The sequence below is a fragment of the Lygodium microphyllum genome, chromosome 10 (genome assembly GCF_053477565.2).
Source record: "Lygodium microphyllum isolate KBCC chromosome 10, Lygodium_microphyllum_v1.1.10, whole genome shotgun sequence".
Classification (NCBI taxonomy): Eukaryota; Viridiplantae; Streptophyta; class Polypodiopsida; order Schizaeales; family Lygodiaceae; genus Lygodium; species Lygodium microphyllum.
In genome coordinates this window covers 74,658,526-74,686,514 of record NC_141144.1, presented here as the reverse complement: position 1 = coordinate 74,686,514, position 27,989 = coordinate 74,658,526, and the positions used below count along the sequence as shown (strand labels likewise).

Here is a 27,989-nt window from a genome sequence, read left to right as displayed (position 1 = left end):
CTCAAGAAGTGCAAACTCGGGGAAGTTACTATATATATATCCCCTACATCACGTGTGTTCAAGGCTTATTTATTAATATCCTTGTTTGTGAATTTTTTCTGAATAAAACATAACCCTTTTCTATTCAATCGATAAATAACCTCTTTATATTGTACCATTTTGTATGTAAAAAATGTATAAAAATAGTATTTTAAAATTACCTTATTTTGAACCCACATCATGCACACATATATTCATGAGTAACTTATCTGAGAGTGCAAAATCAGTTGTAGATCCTTTCTGTTCTTCTTTTCTGAAAGCACACATAAATACAAATTAAAAACGGAACTAACCAAAGCTTCATACGACGAATTTTTATGCCAATTCAGCTGCTACAAGCATTTCACTCTTGTAGACATTCCATTATTGCAACAAAACTATGTTTATAGTGATATAACAATAGATAATCATGACGACTTTCATGGGAAACCAAGTTGGTGGTGTAGATGTTGATGAATTCACTTGTTGCCTCATGCAACATAGAGATTGCCTCATTGAGCACTGCAACAATACACTGCTACTCTATACTGGAAACACATAACTTCTTTAATCCAAGAAGTAAAAACTCGCAAATGGGAGGACACTTTCTTTGATTTCAAATTATCATTTTAGCATAACAATAGATACATCTCAACATATCTTGCATTGATGAAGAGTTATGGAGCTTCAAACGTTATGAGCTCTAATTCATCATTTTCCTAGCTACAAATCCTTTCAAATTTTCACTAACTCGATTCCATGCATTCAACAGCCACCCATAATACATATTCCCAGTCACATACTCAGTTTCAAATGTAGAGATCCTTTACTTTCATCCTTCTCTCCTGATAGGAAGTCTCAAGCAAATAACTAACATACATCACTCTCAACATGATGAAGAACACCTCTATTGTCTCTCACTCATATCCATAAATCAAAATAGATCTGCATACTTTTTGCCCCACACAGTAGTAGAAGAAAATAAGACAAAATGAAGAATCTTATTACCATCATTTGAAAATTGAGAACTTGCATCAACCAATTGGCTTCAATAGCCCCATCTTTAATATACCGCCATCATGCTCCATGGCTTTGATAACTTCAGCTACACGGCTTCTTTCTTCTAAAAACTTGTTCTTCTTCTTCTGAGCATCAAATTTCTCCCTTCTCTTCAAACTACAAGATTCCTCTCTCTCTCTCTCTCTCTCTCTCTCTCTCTCTCTCTCTCATATGGTAATTGTCTTGTGTAGAACCCCTCTCCCTCTCTTTTCTTTTTAAAAAAAACTCCTCACATTTTTTCTTTTTTCCCTATTTTACCAAGCTGCCCCCATGCTTCCCCTTATTTTTTGCTAGATGGCAAACATGTCCCCCTTCCACATAAAATTCCACTCGAAGACTCAAAATCGGAAGCGAGAACATGTTCCCTATATGAGGATATCTCTTCCTGCATGAGACGCGTGTCTCAAAACTGAAATATCACAACCACATTTCAAACATGCATGGTACTACACTTGGGATTTCCATCTATCAACCCGACTCCCACTATGGGTAGGTGTTAGAAAGACAACAAAATGATATTTGCATGTGTTACCCCACTTGACCCCACACAGCATCATGTCCCTAGTCGCTCATTTTCACCCACCATGATTAGCCACCCCCCTAGTTTGGAACACAAAATGTGAACAAACTTTTATTAAAAGCTTCTAAAACATCTAACAAAGACACACTCATTTTCTTGAAAATCTGCCTCATAGAGTACTTCACAAAACATCTCATAACTTTCTTACCAGGTCTCGAATTGCCAAGCTTGAAAAAGGAAAGTTGTAGCTCTCTTTCCAATCTAGAACACTCTAGAAAAACTCAGAGCTAAATTCTTTGAGCTGCTGTAGTGACAGCTCTGCATAGCTTGTAGTTCTAAATTTTTGCATGCAATCTGCTACAAATGGCGACCTTCCAGAGACCATAACTTTCACATTCTTACTCGGATCAACACCAAACTTGACAGAGACCTTTAGTAGGTGTCAAATAATACTTTAAATATGCGGTCCATCATTTACAACCATCTGATTAACACCAGATTTCAAAAAATTGAATTTGCCCCAAACAATAAACTGGAAGCAACCTACTCTACGTATAGTATGTACATTACTTACATCCCCTTTATTTACAGGATTTTGCATATATATTTCTTTAGATGGAACCCATTGATTCTACTATTGTAAACAGTCCCATCTAACTCTTGTAGCAAGTAAGTGCCATTTTCAAACTTCTGCTTGATGAGGAAAGGTCATTTCCATCTAACTCAAAACTTGGTTTGAAAAGTGTAGTCCAAGCTATTGTCATATCTCATAACCAGCATTCCCTCTGCAAAGATTCTTCTTCTTCAGTTGTGTATTGAACCATTCCCTTCTCTTCACAATCTGTTTTTCATAACAATCCATTGCTTGTTGCCTATCCAACTGTAGGGTATGCAAGTTCAGTCCTCTATCAACTCCCAATTCTATTTGATCTAACTAATGCTTTCTTACAAATTCTATCGTAGAGAACATGACATTCATAGGTAATAAATCATCTTGACCATATACTAAAATTGAAAAGGGGTGAATCCTGAGAGGAGAAGGAAGAATATGAGGGAGAAAGAGATGAGAGAGTAGCAACTTTTTTTTTCTCAACCACATCTACATTCTCTTGTTGTTGAGAACAGCAAATGATACTTGCCCATGGAGGCTAGATGCATGCCCCGAAGAGGCTAGAAGATAGACAAATTATGTATGCTCTAGGAAGAGGTGTTCAAAATCCCATAAGCACAGAGAGGAAAAGTGGTACTCTCCAAAAAGCTATAAAGGCATGTACTTGACAGTCCAAGCTAATCTATCTTGGAACCTAATTCACTTGAGTTACAATTTCTCATTCTAATCATGTATCATGTGTCTGATTTGCATCTAGCATAGCTCATCTAGTTCTAGGTCCATGATTCTCAACATGGTATCAGAGCCATGGTTGAGCTAGGTAGCTAGTGGTGTGATTTCTTCTTTGCAAGCTCTAAAGAAACTAGGCTATTCTTGCTCTTGAAGGCAGAGCAGCCCATCAAAAGACACAGCACGAGGCAAGAGGGGCAAATGCAGCAATCAGGGCGAGAGAGAGCCTTTGGCAATCCTACAAGAGAAGACGACATGGGCGTCAAGTGAAGCGTCAATCCTGGCAGCATTTGAAGTGGGTGGCCATACTCTATTCCGGTCTCATTGAATATACGAGCGGATTTGGTAGTAGGTGACTATGGCTTGGGCTTTTTCGAAGGCCTTCTCTTCCGTCTGCATCCCATCCTCGTGTGTGACACACAATTCCAATACCTCTCCCCATGTTGAAGGCCCTAAAGCTGCCACCTTTTGAAAGTCAAATAAGCGTCCACGCTCAGCTGCCCCTGATCATCATACCATGTCTCAGAGAAATTATATTCCTTTACACAAAACCTTTGTTCGTTCCTTCGAAGCTGTTTCAGGCTTCTCTACTAGGCAAGGCACGAATCACGGTGGTGATATTCCACAAAGGCTTACCCAAGCAAAAGTGGCATCCTCAGATTCACCTCAACAGTCTACTGCAATAGTTCCAGATTTTGATGAAGAATTCCTTGTTCGTCATATTGTTGAAAGTATTTTTGGACTAAGTATCAATGAGCTTGAGAATGAACCAGAGAAGATACAGACTCTAAAAGAAGAAAATGAAAGACTAAGGTCTCATATCCTGCAGGATGGGAGTGCTCCCAAAATTGTCCCCGACCTCCAGGAGATGGCCAACACATTTATGAGATTGATCCTTACTTGAAAGGACATTGCAATCACCTTCAATACTGGTATGAAAAATATTGGAAAAAGAGGGAGTTGATTGATCATCAATACAAGGGTGATCTAGAAGCATTTTCAAGAGGATATGAAAAGTTGGGTTTTAACAGAAGCTCTGATGGTATAACTTACAAAGAGTAGGCACCTGGAGCCAAGTCTGCCTCTCTTATAGGTGATTTTAATAACTAGAATCCAAATGCCAATGTGATGGAGGAATGAGTTTGGAGTTTGGGAGATCTTCTTGCCAAATAATGTCGATGGCTCTCCGGATATTCCTCATGGTTCCAGAGTTAAGATTCATATGGACACTCCATTTGGTTTCAAAGATTCTATTCTTGCTTGGACAAAGTTTGCAGTACAAGCATCCACGACCAAAAGGACCTTAGAAAGAAGACTAGAGCACAAGATAATGAATAACAAGTCAAAGATGAAGAGCATAAGGCCAAGACTAGCAAAGACCAAGAAGATCAAGAAAAGCAAAGGATGCCAAAGAAGTATGAAGAAGATAAAGATATTTTCACTGGTGACAACAAAGAATATTCCCTTAGTGGATCATGTTTCTCCCATAGTGGATGTAAAAACCCTTACTAAAATGTAAAGTGCCAAGCCTTAACTTGACTAGGCTGCCAAAGAGTTAGTCTCCCAGGCTATGTCATCATATGTAGGTGGGGCAAATGCCAGCAAGGGTAGAGACTCATCATTTGAAGGGGGTGTTGAGAATAGCAAGTGATACTTGCCCATAGAGGCTAGATGTATGCCCTGAAGAGGCTAGAAGATAAACAAATTATGTATGCTCTAGGAAGAGGTGTTTAGAATCCCATAAGCACAAAGAGGAAAAGTGGTACTATCCAAAAAGCTATAAAGGCATGTACTTGACACTCATTTCAAGGTATGGTACAAACAATTTGAGTCACTCACGATTGTGTTTATGAGTCCAAGCTAATCTATCTTGGAACCTAATTCACTTGAGTTACAATTTATCATTCTAATCATGTATCATGTGTTTGATTTGCGTCCACCATAGCTCATCTAGTTCTAGGTCCATGATTCTAAGGAATCACTCAAGGGAGGAGCTAGTCTCAATGGCACTTGAGTGGGATGCACATCAAAGGGAGGTAGATTCAGGTGGATCCATAGCACAAAGTCATGCCTTTGCAACATCATCTTCAAGTAAAGGACAAGCCAAGAAAAGTAAGGGAGAAGAAATCCGAGAAATTGGAGTCATCTTTAGACTCTTATACAAATTCAAAGGGGAAGCACAAATGATATCCTAAGTGTCCACACTATGGGCCGAAGGCCATACGTCAAGGAGAAATGATATAAGAAACACCCTCACCTTCATCCAAGAGAAAGAAGGGGCTACATTGGAGCCTCCCTCTACTCTACTTCTTAGTCCACACCTACTATTACTTATGAGTCAACATTTCTTCACATCCATGAGATGGATGAGATAGCCAAAGTTTTGAGAGGCCTTGATTCATTGACAATGGTGTATTGAGTCATAGGAGTCCTCCAGGAGATTGGCTCCAATATATTTACTCATATGAGGATATAGTCATTGTAGGTGATGTTTCATTAGTATCTATTTGTGGTGTTGGCACCTTGCCTTTGTTTCCTGACCATTTGTCTTCAAGCTCCATCTCGAAAGTCCTACATGTTCGGCTTTCATCTCCTCTCAACTCATGGCCTTACAAGACTTGGCACCTAGGTTTTCTTCACCAATCAAGAAGCCTTTGTTAAGGATTCTTCTTCAGGAGCCATTCTTGTGACAAGTTGGTTGGAAAGGGAGCTATATAGGCTCTAATCTCCTTCCATTGTGAAGGTCCCTCCGAGGAAGATTTCTTTTTCTGCATGCATTCCCATTCCCATCCCCTACCATCTCGTCTGGTGATTCCCTCATACCCCCCATTCCTTTCAGAAGGGATGAGATCAATGATGCGAATGTAGATTCCTTTATCCTTTGTGTTTCAAAGGGGGAATTTGTAGGATTGTCAAGAGTTTCTTTAGGGATTGCAGTCTTCTATAGGGCTAGACTTCATGCATTTTCCTCTTTTCTTCATCATTGAGCCACCATCCCCTACCACTTGCTTACCCATCCCATGGCACTTTGTCCATATTGTCATATTGTTCTTCTTTGGCAAGGTATAGTGCCTTTGATAGCTTCTTGCTACGATTAGAGACTTAGTTCAGCCATTTTCAATTAGAGCTTTCTACATGATCCATTCAAGACCTCTCCACTTTCATTGGCCTATGGTGGCGTGCCTTGCATCAAGCTTTCATCTGGAGAGGGGATCTTAATTATTGGCTAGCATTCTTCATCAACAAATTTAATTAGTAATGACACCCCTCATGTCACCCTCAAATCTATTCAATCTCCTATGGCCTTTCGACACATCTAGGATCTAACAGTGGGTGTTAGTAGCCATGTGTGTCATGTACAATCATCTCCTACCTGTGTGAGCATTAGTTTCAATCTAACAAAGAGTTCTCAAGCTTTGACATTGATTGTCTATTAGTTTATGTGACCTAGACATTCCCGGTGGAGATGCCACCAACACATTACTATTTTTCCACATTAGGTTTTGGGCACACTAATCATGTTGGCCTTTTAGATCAAATCTACCATTTTTGGCTATTTTTTCAAATCATATTTTCAACTAATCCTTCATCATCGCCATCTTCATCTCCTACCTCAATTTGGAGTTGACACTAATGCTAGAGATGCATGTTGGTTCATACATAGATCAATCTTTATATAATTCGATCTCAATCAAATTGTTCCTTCTCTCTCTCTCTCTCTCTCTCTCTCTCTCTCTCTCTCTCTCTCTCATGGTTCCTTTCCTTTCCATCATTGGCATCCTCTAGGTTGCAAATAGTCTCTTTGTTTTACTTTAGTTTGAGAACATTGAAATGGAAGGGGATGGGGATGTCACTGTCTAAGCAAGGCAAATTTTCAACCCAAATGCTATGTTTTGAAGGATTTTTAGGTAATGAGGCTTTTTTTGGCATTAAAAGTCAAAATATAGCCATGTACATACTTTGGCCAGAAATTCGCTCCGATATACTCAAAATGAATTTTTTACAAAATTTCATTGTATTTTTTGAACTCCTTGTCTGCTAATTATTAAATATCTCCACAAAGAAGCAGCTTAGTTTAATTTTACTAGGAAAGACTCTTGACTTCGTGTCGGCTCGTGAGTCATGACCACTGACTAGGTGGTGCAAATAACACCATACACAAAACGTGCCTGGCAAGTCAATCCGATCGTGCCTTTTCTCTGGGCTCTCTTTTTAGACGTCACGGTTCTTCTGCCTATTTAATTAGTATCTCACAGAACTACCGTTTATAATCCATTAAGGTTATTTGCGTCTCTTTAATTAAGCCTTTTGCGCTTTAATTAGTAGCGGATCCCCCCCCCCCACACCCCTTTGTGATTTCTCCATATCCTTTGCACAGCAGTCCCATGGGCTTCGATCCCCAGGTCACTGTGCTTGCCTATTCCTCCATCGTCCCTGCCTCCCGTACCACCGTTGGCCACCTGTTCTTGCCCTCTGCCGATGCCTTCTGGCAGGACATCCACTACAACAGACGGCTCATCTTCTACTCGTCTGCTCCCATCGATGCAGTCCAGATCTTAAAGACCAGCCTCTCTCTCGCCCTTGTGCATTACTATCCTTGGGCCGGACGCCTTGCCTTGGGAGAGGACACGAGGCTCGTCATCGATTGTAATGATGCGGGTGTGGAGTTCGTGGAGGCCACCATCGATTGTGCGTTGAGTGAGCATGCCAAGACAGGCTTCCAGATGATGGGGTTCTATGAGCAGCTCTGCCGGGAGGTGGATCACAAGGGGGAAAGCCTCTACACAGCTCCATTACTATCCGTTCAGGTAAGCCTCCTCTGGCCGCTTGCTGAATCTATGATAAATTGATAGACTTACGATCAACGTCAAAGAAGGTTTGGACATTCTTCCCACATGAATCCCCTTATCTTGCGCTCTGCAGCATGATGGGGGGATTCCTGTCCAGTGTTCCCCATCGCTATAGGCTAGGTATGTCCACCATCGCGTTAATCACGGTGCATTCCCGATTCGTCTTGATTTTGTGAGCCTTAAGACTCCGACTTAGTCCCCACACTTTTTGCTCAAAATGCGTGCGGTTGGTAGCCGAAAATATATCGCCGTGCAAACTTTGTAGGACACAGTAAGGTATTATATATGAACGTTGGAGGCAAGGGGGAGAAACTGTTACGGACTTTTGCAGGTGACGAGGTTCTCGGACGGTGGGCTTGCAGTGGCGGTGGCACACAGCCATGTGGTGGCAGACGGGCAGTCGTTATGGAACTTCATGGTGTCATGGGGGGAGTGCGCGAGGGGGGCGGCCTTGACAGTGGTGCCGCTCCATCACAGAGAGAAGCTGGCACTGCCCAATCCATCCCCAGAGAAAGCCAAGCTAGACTTCGGCCAGGAAGAACCAGAAGACGAGGAAGAAGTAGAAGGAGAAGACGACGTCGCAACTCAGACGGACGGCCCGGATGAGCCCGACATGAAGACGGACGCCCACGATGAGCCGCTGGTACAGTGCGTCTTCGTGCTGCCCGGCTCGGCGGTGCAGAAGCTCAAGGCGCTGGCCGGCGGGGCCCACTCATCCTACGTGGCCATCTGCGCGCACTTCTGGAAGCGCGTCACGGTGGCTCGCCGACCGACACGTGTCGACGCCACGTGGTTAGCCGCGCTAGCCAACCTGCGTAGCCGCTGGGACCCGCCCCTGCCGCCCGCCTACTTCGGCAACACGATCGGGCTGGCCAAGGCGACGGCTCGCGCGACTCGCGTCGCGGCGGAGCCCCTCCACGTCACCGCGGGGCGCGTCCAGTGGGCGGCGGCGGTGGCGCAGGATCGCGAGCATGCCCGGGGGGTGATGCACTGGCTGGAGCTCCACGGCAACAGATTCTCCAGGCCCGCCATCAGCAGCGACGGCTTCCCGGGCATCAACGTGGCGAGCTCGCCACGCTTTCCGGTCTATGACGTCGACTACGGCTGGGGCCGACCGGCAGCTGTACGTGCAGTCAAGGTGCACGGCAACGGGGAGATGGTGCTGTTTCCCGGTCGACCTGGCTCCCCTGCCGGTGACGTGGAGATCTGCATGCCCCTCCCTGCGCCCGTGCTGCGCAGGCTCCTCAAAGACCCTCACTTCCTTGCCCACGTCCCAACCAGCCCATTTGCTTACGATGACAACCGCCACTAGCCAGCAGGCTAACGATGACGGTATCAACAACCAGGGTATTGCATAGTTGATAGACAGACCACCATTTTTGCAAAGAACGTATAATTTGGAGGCTCCAAACCTTCTCCTTTGTATACGAGGATACGTTTTATAATTCGACACCAAGTCCTTGGATTTTCATCACAACACTACTAGCTCTCATCGTCCTACCATTCACACTCGTTATGTCTCAACAAATGCGATGTTTAAATGGCCAATACAGTGACACCCCCCTAAAAGACAAACCTACCCCACCCCAATTGAGTGACAATGTTGTAAAAAAGATGCGATTTTCTTAGTTACTTAACATTGTGATCTGTCTTTTTTTAACTTATAAATGAGTTTAATGTGAGTCAAACAATTGAGCTATGTAAAGTTTTGTATATTTTGGACACGGTAAGATCTTAAACCAATGTATCATTGAGTGTCACTCCATTGGTCCCTCAATGTTACTCTTTTATGAATCCTTTGTTTATAACTAGGTCTACTTGATAAAACTATCCAAATGTCCCAATATTTTGTGTTTGAGCTCTATATAAAGCAAATCGTTTGGCTATTTAAAAATACTTACAAAACTCACTGGGGAAAAAAAGTTGTAATGGAGGATTATTAGATGACACTCTGTTGGCCCCTTTGCCATACATGCCTACATGTCTCTTCGTACCTATTCGCACCACCTATAGGGGTATGGAACCAGCTTCAATACGCCATAGCAATCAATGAGTTGTGTGTTTTCGATGTACGTTGTGAAGTGACTTGGAGCAGTCGGCAAATTTTTTAAAAATTATTTTTAAAAAAATGATTAGCCGGTGTTTCTCAATTTATCAAAGAAAAATCAAGTGATCAAAGGTGATATCTTGAGGATTGAGATAGTGAGAACCTAGATCCACGCACCACTCCCTCTAGAATCAAAGATGGAGTTCTACTAGAGTCACTTATTGTGTGTCTTTGATGATGGATTCACTAGTATTTGGCCAGCATACATGGACTCTCCCACAACATACGAGCTACCATCGAATAAATTCACAAGCTACATATGGAGATAAGCAAATGGACAGATACTCCGGCAAAGGATAGGACTTGCTGCCTTTGTGGCCGAAAGCCTGAGACAAAGGAGCACTATATATGCAGTTGTACATTATACTATGACATACGAGGATGGTACATGTCCTTCTTCCATTAGGTCCCCTTCCTTTCTAGGTTTGATTTTTTCATATCATATCGACCTAGAAACCAACAAGGAAAACTAGTTACATTCTCCTGAAACTCCTATCTTGCATGCAAAGAGGAAGGAGATACAGTTCATGGACTAATAGGATTTTGTCCTATTGACACCAAAGTAATTCCAACTTTGCATGATAATAAGTATAGAGTATCAAGAAAAGAATTCAAGAAGGGTGTACAAGTGTTGGAGGCTTCCAAGAAGTTGAAGGTATGCTCTATTATCAAGGGCTACTGTATATGCCACCCAAATTACTTCAATTATATATACTTCAAGCAAGTCATGTACTTCCAAGTACAAGACATAAATTTGGGGTCAATAAAACAATATAGCTCATCCCTTAAGACTATTGGTGACCTCAAATATGGAAATTAGTCAAAGAACTTGTACACACATGTGGATACGCGTAATAGAGTCAAAGTCCCTTGCCATTGACCTCATGGGTTGTTGCTCCATCCCCCCTTATATGTTCTTAATCGCCCTTAGTCATCTGTTTCAAGGGACTTCATCACTGATCTACCTTTCTCAAAGGGGTTCAATTCCATCCTTGTGGTGGTTGATAGATTTACCAAGATGGCAAAATTTGTCCCCACCCACATGACAATTATATTGGTGAAGGCATGACCCAACTTTTCTTTAGACATAACTACATTATCATGGGTTACCTGATGACATTGTTTCTAATTGAGGACCATAGTTTATGTCAAGTTTTTTAAGAAGCTTCCTTAAACCACTAGGCATCCAAACCAACCTCTCTTCGATCAACCACTCTCAAAGTAATGGATAGATAGAGAGAGTAAGTCACATCTTGAAACAATATTTCCTAATGTGCAATCAATTATCATCACGATAATTGGGTAGATTTACTTCCCCTGGTTGAATTTGCCTATAATAATGCTAGTCATACCTGTACTAGGTAAACTCCATTTTTTGCCAATTATGAAAGAACCCCTAAAATGGACATTTATATGAGTCTCCTAGTAAAGTATTTAGTAGCTATGAATCTAGATGAACACTTGTCAAAGATCCATAAGGAGTTAAAGTCACATATTCAACAAGCCCAAGAAAGATGTAAAGACAATGCCAATCAACAATTGATGCAATATCTAACTTACAATATCAGATATAGAGTTTGACTTTTATAGCAAGATTGAGACCTCTTAGGGGCTTATTGGTGGAGAGAAAGGCTTATTGAGATTGAGACCTCTTAGAGGCTCAATGTAGAAATGAAGTACAAATATAGTAGCTTCTTCAAGGCTCAAATTTGAGATTAAACCTAACAAGATGGAGCTATAATCTTTGGATCTTCCTCTCCTTAGGGGCTAGATTAAGCATGAGGAAAGGGGATTCAATAACCTCTTAAATGTTAAATTGTACTTTTGTAGCTTGCAGACCACATCACAAAATTGATCGTAATAAGAGTAATTAGAAGCGCAATCTCAAAATTGAGCTTGAAGGGTTAAAGGGTCAACTTTAACATCTACTTGTTGCAGATGAAGGCGTAGAAGGCTCAATTTTAAAAATTAAATAAGTAGCTCCATCCAAACTTGTGATATGCCAATTATGGTTATTTGGGGGTTATTTTAGGAGCTGATCATGTTTACATTAATTTCTAGTAATTAGCACATTATCTTCCCACTAAGACCCCATTTCTTAAGACTTGCGAGTACTTAAAAAGCTTTACCCATATGTGCATCCCCTTTAATGAATGCATTTTTGTTCCCTTCTAACATCACCATCACTATTCTTTACACCATTGTAGTGAGATTGTTAAAATTGACCTTAGTACCACCTCCATCGTCTTGCTTAAGTTGACTATCTAACTCTCTCATTGTGCATAAACAAAATTCCACTAGCCTACATGAACTCCTAATGAGGTAGGACCGAAACAATGGAGAAGGATCGATTTCAAAATGCCCTCAATCTTTGCTTTTGTGCAATGTTTGCCTATATGTCCACTTCTATTCAACCAAAGCTCATGATGTTCCTTTTCCACAAGTAGTTTCATGATGTGCGTAGCCAGTCTAATTAGCTAGATAGAACAATACATAGCCCTATCAATGATCCAGGTCCTATTAACACAACTTGGGTTTGCTATTTCATTTTAATGAATTCAACCTTCCAAAATCCATGCTCACTGATGCAACCTTCTCAACTGGTTGGGATGGGGTCACAAATGGCATCAAGAGGTGGACTAACTAGCATCGAGAGACAAACTAACTAGCAAACACAATGCAAGGTATGTTTGGCTATATACAATGATAGAGAAGGGTGTTTTGATAAGAAATCGTAGAAGGGGAAGCTACAAAACACTAAGCAAAAACAAGGAGTGCAAGTTAAGGTGGATAGGAGTGTAGGGATTATATGTTACTCGTATTCAAACATGCGTGTTACTTCTTACTTGGGAAACTCCAGCGTGAAGTGGTGAGGATCAACAAGAAAAGAGAGGCCAATATCTCCAGGCATTGTAGTAGAGAAAGCAGTCTGGAAGCCTTCCGAGTACTTACATTGGTATTCATGCAGCACGCAGACCAGGCCAGCATTGTGCAGGTACAAGCAAGATACATTGCAATAGTAGCATCTTCACGCCCACAAATATCCCAGAGCAGGCGGACTTGGCCACTCCCATGCCGTCCCATATTCTGGCATCGGCCCGCACCTTTCATGGCTCCCATGTTACCATTGAAGCTACTTTCATGATCCCCACCTTATGTCTAGGCTACAAGTTAGATTATTTGCCCTTGCTGAGCAACTAAAGGCACGTTGCATGAAATATGCTCCTGGGAACCGTGCGGGTATCATTTAAATCGTGTTTCAAATTGAATTATTGGATAACTTTTCTTTTTATGTATCGATTGCTTACTGCGTCTCTCCTTTGTTTCCGTCTTCATACAGCTCAGGTTGTATCTTATGTGCGGCGCTTATGTCTACCATATGTAGCCAATAGTGTGTCCCTTGAAAATATTGCTATATCTGTTTGGGATATGAGAGAGACGTTCATTCCATACTAGATTGCCCCAATTATGGAATTAGGACTTGAGTACAAGTTGGTGCTACTCTTCTAACCTACATAAATGTGAGGCTTTTGATTTTAAGAAAAAGAAGATGTGAGTGGACTAGAGCTCATGTAGGAACAAGATTCGGATATTACTAATACATATTCGAATATCTTATTAGACTTATTTATACATCTACATTGAATCCAAGTGATAATCAAAAGCTGACAATAGAGTTGTGTCTCCAAGTCTCAGGCATGCAATCCAATAGGAGGGCGAGACAACAACACTACAAGATATAGGCCTTATACCGACGTTTAAAGCGACGAAAATGCAAACAACAAAATTTGCCCCCGTCGTCGCAAAAAGCATCGTTATTGGCGACGCCATAGAACAATTGGTATTGGCGTCGCTATCAGCGTCGCTATTGGCGTCATTATGCACGTCGCAAACCGACGCTATCAACGTCGGTATTAGCGTCGCTATCAGCGTCGTAGCGATGCGAGCAGCAATATTTGCGACGCTAATATCGACGGTAATAGGGGAAAAAAATTTGTGAGCCATACAAAATAGTTTCTGCACTACTGTGTACAATGCGCTTGCAAACAAAAACAATGTATACTGAAATCATAAAACTGATACATGAAATAAATACATGATCGCATAAAAAGCGATTGGTACAATCATGACAGGATATCACTAATACATAGAAAATGTCTACATAGATCAGGCAACTCAAAAATAAAGGTGTATGAGCTCCAGGGATCCAAGGGCGAGCTACGCACCTCGTCCCCCAAAAGCTTGTCCCGCCGCAAAGGAGCATTGAACGGACTCTGCAGAAAAAGAAACTGCAACATATCAGTCCACCATACAACAATGCATTCAAATATCTCATGGTAACTACTGACAAGAAAGATGAGTGACTTACAAGGCTGTCGCGTTTATACAATCGGTCGATCAATGCTCTCAGACCGTGCCTCTCTGCATATTGAGTCTCAAGGCCAGTCGGATCGCGATTTGTAATGGAGTGCTGCAAAGAAAACAAAATGCGAACTGTTAGAAACATGATTTTCAGTACAAAGAATATTTCAAAAAATTAAACAAGCAAAACAAAAGAAAAACTTACAAAGTCCTCCAAATATGTCATGTGGCCACCACTCCCAAGATGATGGATCACTCCGGCCTCGAGTTGTGCCCTCACCGCCCCGTGCTGCTGACTCCAACGTCCTGGAGAATCTGTAGCCTCCTCCCTCAGTCGGCGCCAGTCGTCTGCATCTAACCACTCGGGCTTTGCATCCTCACTCTTGATTGCCTTGCGTACGTCGGATCGTCTCTGTGACATGTATGCACGCATGCAATCTATCATCCAGCCCGTAGAGAATCTATCTACTGCGGCTGGCATCGGAAACTCCTCGTGCAAGGATGCTACTATGTAGTCCTTGCTCCCCTTCGATATGTTCTTCCAATGATCCAAGACGTGTCAAGATTGTGGGAGAGAAGGAAGGAGTCTCACTTGTAGCTTTCTTGCTTGCACAATGGGGGAATACACACAAGGGTGGAGGCTAAAAACAGTTTTCCTCTTCTTAGTTTGTGTAAGCCAAAAAGAACTCTCATACAAAGAAATAGAAGAACCCTATATATGGGTCTCAAACCAAAGACAACTAACTAAGGTGGCATACTAACTGAGCCACGAACTAGAGTAGATAAGGATAGCTGTCATCTAGCTATTATTCATGGGCGGTGTACCAACCGCATCTGCAACTAACACGTCGGTGACATAAATGCACAATGGTCATCCTAGCATATCACGAGTGGAGCTCGATATCTCAACACTCCCCCTCGAGCTCAATCCCAATTCCTGCACACCAAGCAGGTCTCTGAACTTGCGCAGCTTCTCTGCGCCCAATGCCTTCGTGAATATGTCAGCTACCTAATCCTCTGTGCTGACATAAACTAGATCAATAAGACCTAGTAAAACCCTCTCCCGCACATAGTGATAATGCACCTCAATGTGCTTTGTTCTAGCATGATAGACTGGGTTATTTACCAAGTGTATACTACTCATGTTGTCACAATAAATGACAACTGGCCCATCTGTACGCTGATGCATATCATAAAGTAGCTTATGCAACCAAGCTACCTCACATGCAGCCATTGCTGCGCCCCTGTACTCAGCCTCTATGCTAGATAAGGCAACTGTAGGCTGTTTCTTGCTGCTCCAAGTGACTGCAGCACTCCCAAAAGAGAACACATATCCACTGGTAGATCGTCTATCAGAAATGCTACCAGTCCAATCAGCATCAGTGTATCCATGCAACTGTATCTGAACCCCAGTCTCATAAAATAGTCCATATTGCAATGTGGACTTCACATACCTGAGTATGTGTCTAACCGCATCCAAATGCGGTTTCCTTGGAGCCTACATAAACTGACTTACCAATCCAACATCATAGCTCAAATCTGGCCTGGTAATAGTCATATAAATCAAGCTTCCTACTATGCGTCTGTACATAGTAGGGTCTTCCAGAAGCTCACCTGCATCTGTGCTCAGCTTCACATTCTGCTCCAAAGGAACTGAAATAGGCTTACAGCCTGTCATCCCATATTTGGACAGCATGTCCAATCCATACTACCTCTGCAAGAGCTGTATCCCACTTGGTGATCTAATCACCTCAATGCCCAAGAAATAACGCAGCTCTCCCAAATCCTTCATTTCAAACTTCTGCTTCAATAGCATTTTCACATGAAGGATATCTTCATCACTATCACCTGTCATAATCAAATCATCAACATAAATGACAAGTAGCATAATACATTTCTCTGTTTTTCTCACATAAAGTGAGAAATCTGCCTTGGAAATCTGAAAGCCAATAGTGACAAGATACTGTCTTATCTTGTCAGACCATGCTCTAGGTGCTTGCTTCAAGCCATACAAGGCTTTCTTCAACCTGCAAACAAACTCAGGATGAACAGCATGCACATAACCTGGTGGCTGCTCCATATAGACCTCTTCTTGCAAATCACCATGCAAGAAGGCATTCTTTACATCTATCTGATGTAAAGACCATCCCTTTGATGCAGCCATAGCAATGACTGCTCTTACGGTTGCCATCCTTGCAACCGGACTGAATGTTTCTTCATAGTCAATGCCATATGTTTGTGCATACCCCTTGACTACTAATCTTGCCTTGTATCTGTTCACAGAACCATGTGCATTGTGCTTCACCTTATAAACCCACTTACAGCCAATTGCATTCTTACCTTTAGGCAAAGGTATCAATTCCCATGTAGCATTTACTTCCAAGGCATCCATTTCTTCATCCATGGCTTTCTCCCATTTTTTTTTTCCCATGGCTTGCTCAAAAGAAGTGGGTTCTGGTTCCTGTATCACTTTGACCATATATGCATAGTGAATGGCTGTAAATCCATCATATTTCAGCCTATCCACTGGATACCTAGCTCTCGTAGACCTGCGCAAAATAGGTTCACTCCCTGGTGCTCTCAAAACATCCCTAGTCTTCCTTACTCCAGGTGTAACAATAGAAGGAATACCCAACTCATCATCAATGCTGTTGAGATATCGAGCTCCACTCGTGATATGTCAGGGTGACCGTTGTGCATTTATGTCACCGACGTGTTAGTTGCAGATGCGGTTGGTATACCGCCCATGAATAATAGCTACATGATAGCTATCCTTATCTACTCTAGTTCGTGGCTCAGTTAGTATGCCACCTTAGTTAGTTGAGTTTGGTTTGAGACCCATATCTAGGGTTCTTCTATTTCTTTGTACTAGAGTTCTTTTGGCTTGTTAGATATGATCAATGCCCCCACCCTCATTAGGTGCTACCAATGATCCATGGTGCTCAAAGTTGTAAGGCCCCCATTATGAGGAGAAGCCAAATGTGAGCCCGGACATTGGTTGAGTCCTGACTTGTATATCAGATGAGGTCTATGTGACCGGATGGCAAAAAGGTGACTGTTGTGGGTCTAATCTTTGGGTTAGACGGAGTGGTTAAGCTGGTAGCAACTCGAGGCACATTGCATTGAGTTGCGTGGTAAGGGAGTTAAAAGGGGCCCCTATTGTGGGGTCCGGGGGCCGCGGAAGCGGCCCCTGGCTGGGGGGTCCCAGGGGGGCCAGCGGCCCCCCTGGCGGGGGTCCGGGGGCAGCGCCCCCGGCCTGATGGTAAAGGGAATATTCCCTGGAATATTCCCTGGCCGACTAGTGGAGGCTCATATGGTAGGTCGGTCAATAGGCCGACCTAACGACCTTCGCAGGCTATAAAAGCTAAACCCCTTCGCAGCCATCTTACACTCATCTTTCACCCAGTCAGAGTTGTTGTTCCAGCTAGCCTTAAGCTCTTCGCCTATCTTCTGTCTAGATCGCCATCTAAGCTTCACTCAGTGGAAGCGCACGGGTGGACAGAGCCATCTTTGTATCAGTTGTTTGGAGTTAAAGAATTTTACTGATTCTCCTCTTATCTGTTGTGTACTCTCTATCTCTTTCTCAGATTCTGTTCGCTGCGCCGTGTAATATTTTACATGGTATCAGAGCCCAGGGGGCTCTAGAGATCGGAGAGCGTGCAAGAGGCAAAGGCTTCAACAGCAAAGAGAAACGATGTCGACTCCGGGAAGCAGTTCTGGCGCATCAGGAAGCGGTGCAGGAGGTGGTGCTGCTGTACCGGCTATTCAAACACTGAGGATTCGTCCACCAACCTTCAGCGAAGGCAAGTTAGATGGTACAAACTACACCTTGTGGAAGTTCAAAATTACAACTATCCTTGATTCTTATGAGCTTCTGGAGACTGTGCTGGGGACTGACGCAGAACCACAGCCTACCCCCGACCCATCAAATCCTAGTGTGATGATTCCTCCGAATGCAGATCTTCTACGAGCTTGGAAACGAAGGAATGCAGATGCATTGTGTGCCTTAGTTACAAGCTGTTCTGACAGTGTTTTGACTCTGATTCAGCATACAACCAAAGCGTCAGAGGCTTGGAATGTACTAAGGAGTCAGTATGAAACACGAAACCAAACAAGGATTCAAAACTTGGAGAATCAACTAGCAGCGGAGAAGTTTGCTGAAGGAGAGACGGTTGAAGCATTCATCACTCGGATTAAGAATCTGCGCGACCAGATGGCTGGCGCTGGGATACAAAAGACTAGCGAAGAGCTAGCTCGGAGGTGTCTTCGGATTTGTCCACAAAAGTTTGATGGACTAGTAACTGCCCTTAATACTCAGGTGAGACCTCAAGCTTTGACTTTTGAGGAGTTTTGTGCATTATTAATGGAGGAGGAGTTGAGGCTGAAAGCCCGAGAAGGAAGCAACAATGGAGATGCTGCATTCTCTGCCAATGCAAAAGGCAAAGGTGTTTCCTCCACCAAAAATGATGGTGACAAAAAGAAAAAGGGCGGCAAGAAGAAGTTTCAAGGAGAGTGCTTCTACTGTAAGAAGAAAGGACATGCAATTGCAGATTGTCGTGTCAAGAAGGCAGATGAAAAGAATGGTACCCTTAAAACTAAAGGGAAAGAGACAGCCAATACGGCTGAAGCAGAGTTGGAATTATTCATGGCGACCGTTGAGGAAGTGTGCTCCTCGGCGCAAGAAGAATCTACCACTGACTCTTGGGTGTTGGATAGTGGGGCCTCCCGTCACATGACCAACAAGAAAGGTCTATACAGTTCTATGCAGCCTCTACAAGAATCCATCACTGTGACGGTTGGAAATGATGCTAAATGCCCTGCTGCGGGCACAGGTACTATTTCTTTTGTTGCTGCAAATGGTGAAGTCAAAAAGCTTTCAAATGTGTTGTATGTTCCCGAAATCAGGAGAAATCTCTTATCAGTTGCTGCCATAACTGATCTTGGTCATGAAGTGAGGTTCAAGAAGACAGGTGCAGAAATTATTGATAGTGCTGGCACAATTGTTGGCAAAGGAGAAAGAAGGAACAACCTGTATGAGCTAAGTGCTCTTACAGCCACCGCTGGAGTGGGCACAAGTAAGCTTTGGCATGAAAGGTTTGGACACATCGGATTTGCAGTATTGAAGGAGATGCAAAAGCAAGGTATGGTTGCTCACCTACCTACAATAACTGAATTGAAGGAACCATGTGAAGCTTGTATGATGGGCAAGCAACAGAGAAAGGCATTTCCACAAGAAAGCAAGAATAGAGCACATGCTCCTCTAGAGTTGGTGCATGCTGACTTGTGTGGTAAGATGCCTACACAGGCCTTGGGGGGATCTTCTTATTTTATGTTGATTGTCGACGACTACAGTAGGAAGATGTGGGTGTACTTCCTTCGTGATAAGGCTCAAGCTTTTGGTAAGTTTAAAGAATGGCTAATACTTGTTGAGAATGAAACAGGGAAAAGTGTGAAGAAATTTAGAACAGATGGTGGTGGTGAGTTCAACTCAAAGGAGTTTGAAGGCTTTTGCAAGAGCAAAGGGATCAAGCGTCAATTGACGACGCCTCACACACCTCAGCAGAATGGTGTTGTGGAACGCAGGAATCGTACCATTGTGGAGATGGCAAGATGCATGCTAAAGGGCAAGGGATTGCCTAACCATTTTTGGGCTGAAGCTGTTAATACTGCAGTCTACATTCTAAATCGGAGCTACACAAAGGCTCTCAAGGGAAAAACACCTCATGAGGCTTACACTGGTAAGAAACCATCTGTTTCACATTTCAGAATTTTTGGATGTGAATGTTATGCACATGTTCCAGATGAGAAGAGAAACAAGTTACAACCAAAAAGCAGAAAATGTATCTTCTTGGGTTATAGTGATGAGCAGAAGGCTTACAAGTTATATGACCAAGAGGCAAAGAAGATCATTGCGAGCCGTGATGTGGTGTTCAAGGAGGAGCCGCATACAGTGGAGGAGGAGAAGGCAAGGTCTTCCACTTTATCATCAAGCGAAGAAGTAGTCCACTATGAACCTGTCCCGAGAGCTATCCCTATCCTTAAGGAGGAGGAAGCATCATCTTCAGATGATGAGGAAAAAGTTCACCAACCTGACATCACCCCACCGGAAAAGCCATTGCCGCGCTGGGTGAAGCAGCTCTATGACCACAATAATCCTATGCCTGCATCTGTTGAGGAGAAGGCAGACGGACCAAGGAGGTCTCAGAGAATAGAGGAGCAAAGGAGGGCTTCTGCTCACATAGTCAACATGGCCTTGATGGTTGAGATTATGAGACAAGTAAAGGAGCCAACTGACTTAGAAGAAGCACTTGCAGATCCATCATGGAAGGCTGCTATGCAGGCGGAGTATGACAGCATAATGAAGAATGACACTTGGGAGCTAGTGGATCGGCCAGCAAAGCGGAAGATTATTGGCACCAAGTGGATTTGGAAGGTAAAGTACAAGGCTGATGGTACCTTAGAAAAGTACAAAGCTAGACTGGTTGCCCAAGGATTTTCACAAGTTGAAGGGTTTGATTTTCAAGAGTCATTTGCCCCAACTGCCAGAATGACCACTATTCGCACGGTACTTGCAGTGGCTGCCCACAAGAAGTGGCCAGTGTACCAAATGGATGTTAAGTCAGCGTTCTTAAATGGTGACCTCAAGGAGGAGGTGTACGTGGCTCAGCCACCAGGGTTTGAGGCCCCCCATTCTGAGAACAAAGTGTGTAAACTGAAGAAGGCATTGTATGGGCTGAAACAAGCCCCCAGAGCATGGTACCAGCGGATAGATAGGTTCTTTTTAAACCTAAACTTTAACAGATGTGCCTCAGATGCTAACTTGTATGTTTACAGGGATGGTAAAAAGTCTGTAGTGATTGTCCTATATGTGGACGACCTTCTTATTACAGGTGACTATGAAGATATGATCAACCAAACTCGAAAGGCTTTGAGTTCTGAGTTTGAAATGACAGACTTGGGCTTGCTGCACTATTGTTTGGGGATTGAAGTCTGGCAAGAGCCAGGAAAGATCTTCATCTCTCAGAAGAAGTATGCATGGGAGATCTTGAAGGCATTTGGCATGACCGAGTGCAAGGAGATAGCTACACCTATGGAGGTGAATGCAAAGTTATCCGTCGAGGATACATCAGCATTAGCAGACATTGGGAGGTATAGGAGGTTGGTCGGCAGTCTGATCTACTTGTGTAACACCAGACCAGATATCAGTTTTGCTGTTGGTGTTTTGAGCAGGTTCTCAAACAAACCTCATGAGAGTCATTGGAAGGCTGGGATGCGGGTGCTCAGATACTTGAAGAAAACTCTTGACTATGGTATCACATACAGTTTCGGAACTTCTCTTGTGGGGAACTGTGACTCAGATTGGGCAGGAGACATTGATTCCAGGAAGTCAGTTTCTGGTTATTGTTTCTCTTTGGGTTCAGGAATTTTTTCTTGGATTAGTAAGAAGCAACCAACAGTGGCATTGTCTTCTACCGAAGCAGAGTACAAGGCAGCTTGTTTTGCTGCATGTGAGGCCGTATGGTTGAGAAGGATTCTATGGCATATGGGAGTGCAGGATGAAGAACCAACTGTGCTGAGATGTGACAATCAGAGTTGCATCGCCATTGCCAAAAATCCAGTGTTTCATGCACGCACCAAACATATAGAGATCCAGTATCACTATGTGCGTGATTTGATGGAGGATGGGATAGTGGAATTGGTCTACTGTCCAACAGAGGAGAATGGAGCAGATATCTTCACCAAAGCACTTACGAAGGATCTGCTTCAAGTTCATCTTCAGAGACTCGGCATTGGGCCGAGGAGATAGTTCATCTATGGGTGGACATTGAGGGGGGGTGTTAGATATGATCAATGCCCCCACCCTCATTAGGTGCTACCAATGATCCATGGTGCTCAAAGTTGTAAGGCCCCCATTATGAGGAGAAGCCAAATGTGAGCCCGGACATTGGTTGAGTCCTGACTTGTATATCAGATGAGGTCTATGTGACCGGATGGCAAAAAGGTGACTGTTGTGGGTCTAATCTTTGGGTTAGACGGAGTGGTTAAGCTGGTAGCAACTCGAGGCACATTGCATTGAGTTGCGTGGTAAGGGAGTTAAAAGGGGCCCCTATTGTGGGGTCCGGGGGCCGCGGAAGCGGCCCCTGGCTGGGGGGTCCCAGGGGGGCCAGCGGCCCCCCTGGCGGGGGTCCGGGGGCAGCGCCCCCGGCCCGATGGTAAAGGGAATATTCCCTGGAATATTCCCTGGCCGACTAGTGGAGGCTCATATGGTAGGTCGGTCAATAGGCCGACCTAACGACCTTCGCAGGCTATAAAAGCTAAACCCCTTCGCAGCCATCTTACACTCATCTTTCACCCAGTCAGAGTTGTTGTTCCAGCTAGCCTTAAGCTCTTCGCCTATCTTCTGTCTAGATCGCCATCTAAGCTTCACTCAGTGGAAGCGCACGGGTGGACAGAGCCATCTTTGTATCAGTTGTTTGGAGTTAAAGAATTTTACTGATTCTCCTCTTATCTGTTGTGTACTCTCTATCTCTTTCTCAGATTCTGTTCGCTGCGCCGTGTAATATTTTACATGGCTTACACAACTAAGAAGAGGAAAACTGTTTTCAGCCTCCACCCTTGTGTGTCTTCCCCCATTGTGCAAGCAAGAAAGCTTCAAGCGAGACTTCTTCCTTCTCTCCCACAATCTTGACATGGTATCAGAGCCTTGTTCGTGGTAAGGAGCTCAAGAAAGCAAGCCAAGCTCGCGGTGGTCTGGTAAGAGGAGCAGTGTTGCTTTCATTTTATGTTTTGGGAGCAGATCTCTGCAGGTAGCACAGCCGGAAAGTACAGGAGTGCATTGTCTCAGGTTGAGACGCCCTTCGCGGTGAAGCAAGAGGGCAGTATATGCTGCGGGAGCGGGCTTTAGCCCTTGGCGACCTTGTTTTTTTTATTTGAGGCCATTTCGGGGCCTGTTTTGGAGGCGGAAGTTTTCTGCACACACTCAGGAAAAGGTCCAGTTTTATGCTGTGCAGCCGCTGTTCTACAGGTCGGTGAATAGTTACTGTAAAAATTTCATTGTATGCTTGTGCGCAGAGACATTGGGAGTTACAGAATCATCCCTGTTGCCTGTTGATGCAAAATCGTCACTAGGAAGTGACTGTGTGGTCAAATACCACTTTCGCCAGTTTTGCAGATTTTCCCTTGTGAGGGTGAAGCTGTGGTTTTTGCAGTGACAGAATTTTTTGCAATCTTCTGTAATGGCATCTGATTCTCTTTCATAGATTGTCACTGAAAAGCTTGACAAGAACAACTTCCAAGCATGGAAGTTTAGAATGACGAATTTCCTTATGGGAAAAGGATATTGGGAATTTGTTGCAGGAAATGAAGAAGAACCAGTTCTTCCTGATGTTCCCAATCAACAGCAAATGCAGGCATTTAAAGCATGGCATGAGAGGGCCAGGAAAGTTATGTATTGGCTGTCTATCAGCATTTCAGACTCTATGATTGTGCATATTCAGGATGCAAGTACGCCAAAGGAGGCATGGGATACTTTGTCAAAAATGTATAGCACAAATACGCAAGCCAGGAAAATGCAGCTCAAGCAAGAGTTGCACAATGTGCAAAGAGAAAATATGAGCATCAACGACTACCACATGAAGGTGAAGAAGATTGCAGATGCACTTGCTTCCATTGGGTCACCAGTGGAAGATGATGATTTAGTTTCTGTGACCTTGAATGGTCTAGGAAAGGATTATGCACAGTTTCGGACATCCATTTCAGTTCGTGAAAGATTTCCTGATTTTGAGGAGTTGATTGCTCTTCTAATTTCTGAGGAACAGAGAAATGGTGGTGCATCTTCTTCAGGAGGAACTTCAAAAGAAGCTGTCTTCTACTCAAATGCTGGAAGAGGTAGAGGCAGAGGTAGAGGAGGCCGATTTGGAGGCCGTGGTAGAAATCAGAATATGCAGCAAACTCAAGAAAACCAGTCCTATGGAGGAGGACGTGGTAACTCTAGAGGAAGGGGGAGCCAAAGAGGTCGTGGTGGATGGCAAAGAGGTCAAAATGCAAACAGTAATGTTGAATGCTACTATTGTGGTAAAATGGGTCATATGGCTAAAGACTGCTATAAAAAGCAGAATGACATCATGAATGGAAAACTGCAACAAGGAAATTATGCATCCTCTAGTAGACAGGGTGATGACAGAAATGAGCATCTGTTTATGGTGCAGCACATGAACAATTCTGTGACAAGTGCAGAAGAAAGCAATGATGTATGGTATGTTGACTCAGGTGCATCAAACCACATGACAGGTCATGCAGAATGGATGGAGGATGCAAGGAAAATGGAAAAACCAGGATTTGTGGAGACTGGTGATGATACTGCACATCCTATTGTGCAGATTGGAAAAATTCCCTTGTCTATGCAGGATGGGAAAAAGAAATACATGTCCGATGTATTTCATGTCCCAAATATCACCAAGAATCTGGTTTCTGTTGGTCAAATGGTTGAGCAGGGCTTGCAGGTCAGATTTAATCCTCATGGATGCTTTGTTGAGGATGTGAAAAATAAAGGTCGCTTGATAGCAAAAGGAAAGAAGAAGGGCAGAATGTTTACATTGGATGCAGACATGTCTGAATTGAGTGCAGCAATGTTTGCACATGGGACCGGTGTAGTTGCAGATATTGATATCTGGCATAAACGCATTGGTCATGTTAATGTACAGCGACTTAAATCAATGCAGGCCCAAAATATTGTTGCAGGATTGCCTAAATTCAAGGTTGCAGAAATGCATAAGGTATGTGAAGCCTGTCAGTTTGGAAAACAGGCAAGGAAACCATTTCCTAGACATGTTCAAGAGAGTAAGAAGCCATTGGAATTAATCCACTCTGATGTGTGGACTACTAAAGCTGCATCTCTTGGAGGCTGTCATTATTTTGTCAGTTTTATTGATGACTATAGCAGAAAAGTTTGGGTGTATTTTATGAAAAAGAAAAGTGAAGTTTTTGGGCATTTCAAAACTCTTAAAGCTATGGTTGAAAAAGAAACAGGCCTGCAAGTAAAATGCCTAAGGTCAGATGGAGGGGGAGAGTACCTCTCAAATGAGTTTGCAAGGTTCCTGCAGGAGCATGGCATAAAGCAGCAATATTCATGCAGTCATACCCCACAGCAAAATGGAATTGCAGAAAGAAAAAACAGACATATTGGAGAGGTGTCTCGTGCCATGCTCAATGAAAAAGACCTGCCAGATTTTTATTGGGCTGAGGCAGTTGCTACAGCAGTCTACATAATGAACAGGACTCCCACTGCAGCAATACATGGAATGACTCCAGAGGAGAGGTATACTGGTAGGAAACCAGATATTTCTCATTTGAAAATTTTTGGTTGCATTGCCTATGTACATGTGCCAGATGAGTTGAGATCCAAGTTGGATCCAAAAGCTGAGAAGTGCATCTTTATTGGTTACTCTTTGCAGCAAAAAGGGTATAGATGCTATAACCCTTCTACTCGTAAGTTTACAGTGAGCAGAGATGTTGTTTTTGATGAGATGAGTAGCTGGTATAAACCAGTAAATGTGATTGATGATGTAGATGCACAAAATGATAATGCTGCACAAAATTCACAGCAGCAGTCACAAAATATTAGTGGACCTGGAGCGTCCTCTAGTAGTGGTTCACATTCTTCGCCATGGACAGGCAGATTGAGATCAGGAGAATCTTCTCAAAGCAATACAGATAGTGGTATGCAGGTATCACGAAAAGGAAAAGAGAAGGTTGATCAGCCCATGTTTGATGTGAATGTAGGTCACTCTTATGTGGATGGTGAATCCAGTGGCTCAGAACAGAGCATTGATGATGAGTTGGGTATTCCTTCTATTGTTACACCTGGAGTAAGGAAGACCGGGGATGTTTTGAGAGCATCTGGGAGTGAACCTACTTTGCGCAGGTCTACAAGAGCTAGGTATCCTGTGGATAGGCTGAAATATGATGGATTTACAGCCATTCACTATGCATATATGGTCAAGGTGATACAGGAACCAGAACCCACTTCCTTTGAGCAAGCCATGGGAAAAGAAAAATGGGAGAAAGCCATGGATGAAGAAATGGATGCCTTGGAAGAAAATGCTACATGGAAATTGGTACCTTTGCCTAAAGGTAAGAATGCAATTGGCTGTAAGTGGGTTTATAAGGTGAAGCACAATGCTGATGGTTCTGTGAACAGATACAAGGCAAGATTAGTAGTCAAGGGGTATGCACAAACATATGGCATTGACTATGAAGAAACATTCAGTCCGGTTGCAAGGATGGCAACCGTAAGAGCAGTCATTGCTATGGCCGCATCAAAGGGATGGTCTTTACATCAGATGGATGTAAAGAATGCCTTCTTGCATGGTGATTTGCAAGAAGAGGTCTATATGGAGCAGCCACCAGGTTATGTGCATGCTGTTCATCCTGAGTTTGTTTGCAGGTTGAAGAAAGCCTTGTATGGCTTGAAGCAAGCACCTAGAGCATGGTCTGACAAGATAGGACAGTATCTTGTCACTATTGGCTTTCAGATTTCCAAGGCAGATTTCTCACTTTATGTGAGAAAAACAGAGAAAGGTATTATGCTACTTGTCATTTATGTTGATGATTTGATTATGACAGGTGACAGTGATGAAGATATCCTTCATGTGAAAATGCTATTGAAGCAGAAGTTTGAGATGAAGGATTTGGGAGAGCTGCGTTATTTCTTGGGCATTGAGGTGATTAGATCACCAAGTGGGATACAGCTCTTGCAGAGGCAGTATGGATTGGACATGCTGTCCAAATATGGGATGACAGGCTGTAAGCCTATTTCCGTTCCTTTGGAGCAGAATGTGAAGCTGAGCGCAGATGCAGGTGAGCTTCTAGAAGACCCTACTATGTACAGACGCATAGTAGGAAGTTTGATTTATATGACTATTACCAGGCCAGATTTGAGCTATGCTGTTGGATTGGTAAGTCAGTTTATGCAGGCTCCAAGGAAACCACATTTGGATGCGGCTAGACGCATACTCAGGTATGTGAAGTCCACATTGCAGTATGGACTATTTTATGAGACTGGGGTTCAGATACAGTTGCATGGATACACTGATGCTGATTGGGCTGGTAGTATCTATGATAGACGATCTACCAGTGGATATGTGTTCTCTTTTGGAAGTGCTGCAGTCACTTGGAGCAGCAAGAAACATCCTACAGTTGCCTTGTCGAGCACAGAGGCTGAGTACAGGGGTGCAGCAATGGCTGCATGTGAGGTAGCTTGGTTGCATAAGCTACTTTATGATATGCATCAGTCTACAGATGGGCCAGTTGTCATTTATTGTGACAACATGAGTAGTATACACTTGGCAAATAACTCAGTCTATCATGCTAGAACAAAGCACATTGAGGTGCATTATCACTATGTGCGAGAGAGGGTTTTACTAGGTCTTATTGATCTAGTTTATGCCAGCACAGAGGATCAGGTAGCTGACATATTCACGAAGGCATTGGGCGCAGAGAAGCTGCGCAAGTTCAGAGACCTGCTTGGTGTGCAGGAATTGGGATTGAGCTCGAGGGGGAGTGTTGAGATATCGAGCTCCACTCGTGATATGCCAGGGTGACCGTTGTGCATTTATGTCACCGACGTGTTAGTTGCAGATGCGGTTGGTATACCGCCCATGAATAATAGCTACATGATAGCTATCCTTATCTACTCTAGTTCGTGGCTCAGTTAGTATGCCACCTTAGTTAGTT

The 27,989-nt window shown here is 43.4% G+C and overlaps 1 protein-coding gene across 1 annotated transcript; it reads left to right on the top strand.

Annotated features, from left to right (window-relative positions):
• The first annotated feature begins 7,280 nt into the window (after window positions 1-7,280).
• Window positions 7,281-9,494, top strand: LOC148030172 (hydroxycinnamoyltransferase-like). Its single transcript, XM_087686444.1, has 2 exons — window positions 7,281-7,744; window positions 8,118-9,494. Exons 1-2 carry the CDS (start codon window positions 7,322-7,324, stop codon window positions 9,096-9,098), a joined length of 1,404 nt encoding a protein of 467 aa, XP_087542570.1. The 5' UTR covers window positions 7,281-7,321; the 3' UTR covers window positions 9,099-9,494.
• The last annotated feature ends 18,495 nt before the right edge of the window (window positions 9,495-27,989 follow it).

Excerpts from the sequence above, each read along its gene's own strand:
- LOC148030172 (XM_087686444.1), top strand. The coding sequence starts at position 7,322 with ATGGGCTTCGATCCCCAGGTCACTGTGCTTGCCTATTCCTCCATCGTC. Across the intron at positions 7,745-8,117 it reads CTCCATTACTATCCGTTCAG|GTGACGAGGTTCTCGGACGG; the intron begins GTAAGCCTCCTC and ends GGACTTTTGCAG.